General features: G+C 45.4%; 1 protein-coding gene and 1 non-coding gene across 4 annotated transcripts; one reads left to right on the plus strand and one right to left on the minus strand.

The window, feature by feature from the left end:
• Window positions 1-16: 16 nt before the first annotated feature.
• On the minus strand, window positions 17-8,255 carry Prdx3 (peroxiredoxin 3). 3 transcript variants are annotated; one of them, XM_015498318.2, is made up of 6 exons: window positions 8,159-8,255; window positions 6,842-6,977; window positions 4,063-4,204; window positions 3,373-3,508; window positions 2,320-2,423; window positions 17-297 (listed from the first exon to the last, which is right to left on the minus strand). In XM_015498318.2, the coding sequence occupies exons 1-6, from the start codon at window positions 8,192-8,194 to the stop codon at window positions 27-29; spliced, it is 825 nt and encodes a 274-aa protein (XP_015353804.1). In that variant the 5' UTR covers window positions 8,195-8,255; the 3' UTR covers window positions 17-26. The 3 variants fall into 3 exon arrangements, with proteins under 3 accessions (XP_015353804.1, XP_048647251.1, XP_048647252.1); XM_048791294.1 differs by having other exon boundaries at window positions 8,135-8,220; XM_048791295.1 differs by lacking the exon at window positions 17-297 and adding an exon at window positions 769-906 and having other exon boundaries at window positions 8,135-8,220.
• On the plus strand, window positions 5,234-5,306 carry Trnaa-agc. Its single transcript has one exon. It is a non-coding gene; the product is annotated as a tRNA-Ala (tRNA).
• Window positions 8,256-8,483: the final 228 nt, after the last annotated feature.

The following is an 8,483-nucleotide window of genomic DNA, read 5'->3' on the forward strand; positions in this document are numbered from 1 at the left end:
CCCCACAGCCTCTCCCACTGCACAGTCTACCCCTGGTCCCCTGATAGGCTCCCTCTGATAGATATGCCCTTGAGGCAGAGAGGACCTGGGACCCTGTGCTGGATCCTGTTACTTTTGGGAAAAGAACCTACTGTAGGGGAATCTGGTGTCCAGTTTGCTGGGCAGACTTCTCCGTGGGTTTCCACAAACTGGAATGCCTTCACCAGGCGCAGGGTCTCCTCCACGCTCCGGCCCACGGGCAGGTCGTTGACACTCAGATGCTTGATGACTCCATTGGGGTCAATTATGAAGAGACCTCTGCATAGTTTCAGAATTTCTCCTCAGTAACACAACAGTACCAGAACTGAAACAACTGTCTAACTACTACCCTTTCCTGTCTTTAATTTTCCTTTTAACATTTATTAAATTAAGCGCTGTCATATGTTTAAAATTAGGAGTGTATAAAGAGCTTATCATCTCTTATTAAGGACAGATAATGATGCAGGACTGAACCAGGCCACCATGGAAAACATGCAGGATAGTCCCTGAACGTCACATAGTATCTGAAAGTCACTGAACTAGAGAGAGCAAAGACTTCTTTACTTATTAATGACTTGGCCAGCATTCTTTGGGCAGCTGTATCAAACCCTGGCAAGAAACCACAGGCAAAGGGGAAGGGACAGAGATGTATTTTATCTGTATCCAACAAATACTTATTAAATGAGCAGATTCTTGGATGGTTAGGGGGAAATCCCATGGGAAATATCTGTGGCCAGAGCAAGCTGGCTCCAAGTCCACACGAGCAGATGTGGGCTCCTGACAACTGGTCACTCAGTGGTAGTGTGGCAGGCTGCCCACCCCATAGTGACTGTTTTCAGGCTCTGATGCACACAGTACACCCAACTCAGTGGTTGTAGCATCCCTCTCCTAAGGGTGTGGGAAGTCCAAGTGTTAGTCACTCGGGGAAAAGACACGTTCAAGAATACTCCAGGTGAAAGGGGCTTGTCCCTCCCCAGGCCTGGTGCTTAGGGGTCTCGCCTTTGAGGCTGAACCAGCCGTGGTAATTGCTTCTGGAAGGGAGCCCCTGGCAGCAGCAGAGGTAGAGCAGGGAGGACACAGGGCCCACACACTCCAGAGAGGTTAACTTACTAGATTGATTAAAGATCATTGGTAATACCAATATTGACCCTGGTGGGGGCTAACTTAAAAATCATAAAGACCCCACGGGGAAAGGGACCCTGAAAAAAGCCAGCCAACATTCTTTCTCCTGCTATTGCCACCTCCAAGGGAGCCAGCTTGTGATTTATTAAAGGACATAACAATGACCTTGACATCAACCAAGAGCTACCCAGAGCTAAAATCTCAGGTGTAACCCAGGAGAGCAGGTCAGAGGGCAGCAAAGAGAGAAGGCAGGTTTTCTGAGCTCAGGGTGACTCCAGCAAAACAGGGAGGTACCTGGGGGTGGGGCCCTCCTTCCTGATGTCATCTTCCGCCCAGTCCTCCCTCATCCCGCTCTGTTCTCCATAAGCTTCAGGATGCAGGGTAGCTCTTAACGCTCTGCTCCCCTCCTCCCAAGAAGGCTGCATCTGAGCATGCGACTGTGGGAGACTGAAAGCTTTTCACACCCAAAGGAGTCGAGGTTTAATCACAGATCAAGGGAGGGCAGAAATGGAATTCGGAGGCAGATCTCAGCTGCAATCGCTGCCAGGAACTTCACTAAAAGCTCCAGTTGCCTCACCACCAACCTGTGAGATATTCATCTTCACTGTAGTTAAAGGCAGACTGGGCTCCAAGAAGTAAATAGCTTTCTCAAAGAAACATAGCCATTAAGTAGCTGATTAAAAAAAAAAAAAAAAAATCAAGTCCAGATCTATTTGATTCCAGGGATATTTCTGTCACTGCACCAGAAGGTGGCCTCTTTGCCCTGCTACAGCGCCTTCTCCAAACAGCCTGAGGGCTTCGCTGCCAGGAGGGGCAGGGGGCATGGTAGGGGCCCCCAGAGGTCCAGAGCAGTGTGCCCATGGAGACATGGACAGCTTTCTCCAGAACAGACACAGGCTGTGGATGAGGCACACCTGTCTGGGCTACTTCTGAGAGACTACCGGGTTCTCACAGGAGGAATTTCATCAATGCTTATTCGGACTAAAATTAAGGAATTTTTGCTTTTAAAAATGATTTCCTAAAATAATTTTTTTTATAAAAAAAATTTTAAAAAATCAACAAAAGGAAAAATAAAACATCCCACCACAGCAAAAACACAAGAAACACTTTGCCAGGGTCCGTGTAGGATGATGTTGAACATGGAAAACCATTTTGAATTCACAAGGAACAGACTCTTACCTGAGTGCAAGACCAGCACCTTCCAAAAGCACACCATAGTCCCGAGAAATTTGTTTGGTTAAATCCGACAGGAGAGCAATGTTCATGTGGCCCAAACCGCCATTCTAATAAGAACACAAAGGTGACTGGTTGTCTGTGCCACTCTCACAACCTTTTGACCATGTAACGATGTTTGAGAACAACAAAAGTGTCAACAGGTAACAGTAAGAGCAGGAATGAATTCTTCCTGCTAAGCCACTTCCTCCTGGAGCAGACACTATTTTACAGATGAGGACACTGAGGCACAAAGGCGAAGTGCCTTCCAGAGGCAGGATTTAATAACCTAGCCAATACTATAGACCTTTCTTTTCCTAATTCTTAAAACATTCTTTGAATTGAAGACCAATTTCTCAAACACAAAAATTAGAATAATAGACACTGAATACTTCCATATGGATGGTCCCACAGCATAGCTAGAAATTTGGATTTTTCCAAGCAAAGTTCTAGGCAATACTGATCACACAGATCACCACAGTTCAACATGCCACCCAGGGTACCTGGGATCCACAGAGTACAGGCCTGAGGGAAGGCCAACAGACCCCAACCAAGTCCCCTGCTTGCTGAGCCTGTCTCCACAACAGTCTGTACCATGAAAAATACAAGAGTAGTGAGCTGTGCATATACATCAGGAAACAGACAGTTCAGCAGACTTTCCAGGTAGGGAGAAGTTGGGAAATGGAAAGGCTGAGCAACGGGTACAAAGTTACAGTTAGAAGGACTAAGTTCCGGTGAACTACTGCACAGCACAGTGACTTCAGCCAATGGCAGTATGTTCCAAAACAGGTAAACAAGAGGATTTTAAATTTCCTCACCACTGATAAATATTTGAGGTACTGGATGTGTTAGCCTGGTGTAATCATTCCACAATGTATATGTATACCTAGATCAAAATATTACATTGTACCTCATAAACACACACAATGTTTTTATTGTATATTATATATTATCTGTCAATTAAAAAATAAAATACACTTGGAACAAGGCAGGTGCAAGATGAGGTGAGCAGGAGCCTACCTTCCTGGGTGTATTGATCCAGGCAAGGTGGGTGAAATGCGAATCCACCGAGACTGCAACCACTTCACAGTTCACGTCGTGAAACTCATTGGCTTTGTCACTGAAAGCAATGATCTCTGTAGGACACACAAAGGTGCTTGGAAAAAAAGTAAAACGTTTCATCAGATAATATATCAAGAATTAAAAAAAAAAAAAAGAATTTAAAATCTGAACAATAAGTAGTCTAAAAACTAGCTTGATTTGCTCACAGGTGAAAAAGGCACATCGGTTAACCATCCTCACCAGACTCGTGTGTTAACACCTGAAAAAGAACTACTATCTCCTATCACTGTCCTGTTTAAGGAATTATACCAAAAGTGGGGGGCACATTTTAAGAATGCTCTTAAAAACTGTACCTAAATAAAGTAGCTTTAGGAAAAAAACTTTATTATCATTAGTCTTTCCTTAGACCAGCAAAAACATCTTCAAAGACTGGTCTAAGGAACCACTGCTCCAAAGCCCCCAAGACAGAGCCACATTAAAATGCACCTTCAAAGGGAATGCCACTCCCTCCTGCTGCATTACCACTTGTGAAGTAGCCCCAGATTAACAAGGCAATCAGTGACAAGTGGCCAGAAAGAGTCCTCCCCTGAACTAGAAGAGCAACTAAAAAAAAAAATAACAGGAAAATGTGACAGAAATTGCACTTACAAATCCAAAGGGTAAAAGAAAAGCACCAAGTATTTCCCTTTAAAGTCATCAAGGTTTAGCTCTTTGAACTCTCCGTTGACAACAGCTGCACCCTTAAAATAGGGCGCGTGCTGAGTGACAGCAGGAGCATGGTAGGAGGAGCCTGGAAAAAACCCACACCCACATGAGTTCACCACTTGCTACACAGCATTGATTTGATTGTATTTAAACTTCCCATGATAATTAACTTGCAATATAAATTGTCTAGTAGTATGAATGAATGAAAATGTATATCTTAAGTAAATTTTCCCTCCACAAAGTTCCCTCCACAATGTATATGTATACCTGTATCAAAATATTACATTGTACCTCATAAACACACACAATGTTTTCATTGTATATTATATATTATTTGTCAGTTAAAAAATAAAATACACTTGGATCAAGGCAGGTGCAAGATGAGATGAGCAAGGGCCTCTAGATTGTGCTCAAACTCAATATAAAGTGCTATGGAGAAACTTCAAAAAGGAACAAAACAGGTGTGGATTTCAAGTTCAAGGCCAGCCTTGGCAATTAGGGAGACCCTGTCTCAAAATAAAAAATGAAAAAGGGCTGGGGATATAGGAGTGGTAGAGCACCCTAGGGTTCAATCCCCAGTGCCATAATAAATAAATAGAAAGACAAAGACAAAAACAAAAGGAACCAGAGGAAGACAAAGGCAGTAGGGGTAGAACTAGAGAAGGCAAGAGATGTGGGGAGGGATTCTAAATATTGTTCAGATTCTGCCAGGTCTAGAGGGGACAGGGCAAAGGCATGGAGGAATGGCAGGAACAGGACATGTGTGTCAAAGGAACTGCCTATGGCAATTTGGTTAGAATAAACAGAATCTAAAGGTCTGGAGAGAAGAAGAGCTGGAGACACAGCAAGCAAGAATGATGGAAGGCCAGGCCAGGCACAGAGCTGTCTGCTCCTCACAGGAGAGAGAACTGGGAGCCAGGGGAGGTTTTTCTACAGGAGATGAGCCCAGACAGCTGTTTTCCAGCAGATAAGTCTGGCAGGCGGGTAAAACTGATGTTAGGTGGTGATTTCAATTATCTCAGTGAGAGGTACTGAGGTGTGGCAGAGAGAACAGAAAAAAAAAAAAAAAGAAAAGAATGGATGCAAAAGATATGATAAAAGTGTAAAGGAGGCCTGGGGGTGTAGCTCAGTGGTAGAGTGCTTGCCTAGCATGCACCAGACCCTGGGTTCGATCCCCAGCACCTCAGTAAAAATAAAAAACTAAAGAGGATTTGCTTCTGCCTGGGAATGAGGGACAAAGGAGATCCAGCGTTAAACTGTCTAGGACTGACACCAAGAGAAACAGAAGGAGCTGCTGGGGGCAGGGATTGGGACTAGTGGAGGAAAGGTCCAAGCCTCTGGCATCAAATAACTACTAGATGTATTTTCAAAATTGTGAGAAACTTTAGAACATTCCCCTCAAACCATTACATATTAAACACTTATTTCTCAAAGACAAGACAAATCTTAAGGAGGCATTTTCAAGTATCACTTGTTATCCAAGGCTGATCTTCACAAAGTCCAGTTTAGAGAATGAAGTAGAAAGCTCAAAAATGTCTAAGATTCACACAAATATTGAAGGATGCCACTGAATAGGTCTGGCTCCCAAGTGGCCAGCTGGAGCCAGCAGACAGATTTGATTCCCAGTGGTGGCCACCAACCGCTCACATCCCTTCTTACACAGTCAGCCCAAAAGGCACCTGAGTGCCCCCATACCTCTCAAAAGAGGCAACCAATAAGGAAATGCAACACAGGCCAAGGACAGTTTGCCTCAGTGATTCTCAGTCCTAGCTGCACATTAGAACTACCCAGGGAGCTTTTAAAATATACTGAACTAGGCTGGGATTGTGGCCCAGAGGTACAGCGCTTGCCTACCATGTGTGATGCACTGGGTTTGATCCTCAGCACCACATAAAAATAAAATATTGTGTCCACCTATAAACTAATAAGTAAATAAACATACTGAACTAGTGGTCTTACCAGAGTCACTTAATTTATCTGGGGGTGGGACTAAGGCACTGCTATTTTATCCAGTTGTTTGTCTCTTTATTGAGCTGTTATATTTCTTTAGCTTACTTAGATAATCATCCTTGTTAGATATATATTTTTTACGAATATTTTCTCCTACGTTATGACTTGCCTGTTCATTTTTTCTTTCTTTCTTTTTTTTTTTTTTTGATTTTTTGGCAAGTACTGCAGATTGAATCCAGGGATGCTTTATAACTGAGCTATATCCCCAGCCCTTTTTCATTTTTTATTTTAGACAGGGTGTCACTAAGTTGCCTAGACTGACCTTGTACTTGCAATCCTCCTATCTCAGCATCCTCAGTAGCTGGGATTACAGGAGCATGCCACTGTGCCTATTTGTCTATTCATTTTCTTCTTAGTGTTTTCTGATAGGTTTATCTTAAAGTTTTGATGAGGTCAGTTACCTACTGTTTGGACACAATTTCCCATGGATCTGAACACCATCATGCTATGTGTTTTAACGCTCCAAAGAGCTGGGTGCAATAGTCTGTAATCCCAGCTACTCAGGTGGCGGAAATAAAATGAGCTGAGGAGTAGCTCGGTGGTAGAGTACTTACTTAACAAGGCTGCCCCCCCCCACCTCCGCTGCCCCATCAAGGCAAAAGCTCCTAGGAGTGTCTAATGGATAGCTAGGGGTCAGCGCTATTGTCCTGTCCAGAGAGAATAATTTGTGTTTCCTTATACCTGAGTCCAACCATGGCACAGTAACACTTACTGGTACTAAAAGTGAATTTTGATAGAGCAGAGCCAGACCACTGTACGTTTGTCAAATGTGTTCTTCTAGAAGCAACAGGCCTAAGGACTGCAGTGGCAGAAATGCCCCGAGAAATGGCACTCACATGTCCAGCAACCTGGAAAGAGAAACACTTTGTTAGAAAGTCTTTCCAAATGGTGACTAAAGGCTGACCTTGCTGAAAGGGCTTCGTGCCCATGATGGCCTCAGCTGTCCTTGTCCCTGTGAACCAAATACCACATCCAAAACTCTTAGAAGCATGGGTTGAGTCCCCATGTTCTTGATATTCTCTTCTGCTTCCTTCTTCTTCAAGGCAGGAGGATAGTGAGTTCAAAGCCAGTCTCAGCAAAAGTGACACACTAAGCAACTCAGTGATACCCCGTCTGTAAACAAATAACAAAATAGGGCTGGAGGTGTGGTTCAGTGCTCCTTAGTTCAATCCCTGGTACAAAAAAAAAAAAAAGCAAAGACTGTAAGGTGGAGGGAAACTAAGAACACAAACACTCAAGAATCAAAAACTCCATACTCTTAAGAGCAACAGTGAGGGTTAAAAAATTAGGGAGACCTGGCCAGGCCCTGAGTATTTAAATCCTTACCTTGCACTATCTGGCACATGTGTTATGTCAAGGTTTTCCTTAGAAAAGGCAAGGTCTTTCCAGCCCAAAAGACAAGCAAATAAGTAGAGCAAAGTTCAGCCTCTGGCAAAGTTTGGACAGGGCTCAAGGGAAATGTTTGCTCATCTAACATCCAGCATGACGCAGGAAGGAGACAGGGCCTGCCGTGAACCCTAGGAGGGCACGAGGAGAAAAGCAGGTAACAGAACACCGAGGGTGGGAGGAAAAAGTGGCTTTCGTTACTGCAGCACTCTGTGTTTCCATCCACTATTTAAGTCCACGCTCCAGCAACGCCTTGATTTAGGCATCACTCTTTCCAACTTAGAGGAAAGCAAACTGAGGCTCAGAAAGGCGAAGTCACCTGCCCAAGGTCATAGAGTCGGTGACAGAAGCAGGACCACGGACCATGACGCCTGTTTCCAGCAACAGAAACAGGTGCTTAAGGGGAGCAGGAACCGGAGAGCGCGGAGGGACTCCGGGACCCGACCGCGAGCACAGGGTAGGGGAGGCGGTACTGCGCAGGCGCAGGGAGCCCTCCAGGCGAAGGCCTCGGGGTCCGTGACCTGCAGGCGCCCTCCAAGGAAGACGGACGGCCCCGGGCCCAGGAGGGCACGATCCTGCCTGGGAAACGGGTCGCGGAGCCACCGCAGCATCTCCGCACCTGTCCCAGCCGGCAGCCACTCACCGAGGCCCGGAGCAACCTTCCCACCGCCGCCGCCATCTTCAGTGCACGCGGGAGCCGCGGAGTGGGCGGGGCGGAGGGGCGTGGTCTATTGGAGGCGTGGTGTGGGCGGGGCATTTGAGGGGCGGGGCCGGAGGAGCCACGGTCTCCTCCCTTTTAGGGACTTCACTTCCCCAGGAAAGTGTTCTTTGTGCCTTGGAGTAGCTGAGTGTTGTCCTCCTTCTCTCACCTAAAAAGAACGAATCCAGGCAGGGAGCTGGGTGTCTCTCTCCATTTTTCTGACTGATTTGTTTTTTCCTGTTGACCTCGTGTGGATTCCCGTTTCTAT

Source organism: Marmota marmota, unplaced genomic scaffold, assembly GCF_001458135.2.
Source record: "Marmota marmota marmota unplaced genomic scaffold, marMar, whole genome shotgun sequence".
NCBI classification, from domain to species: domain Eukaryota; kingdom Metazoa; phylum Chordata; class Mammalia; order Rodentia; family Sciuridae; genus Marmota; species Marmota marmota.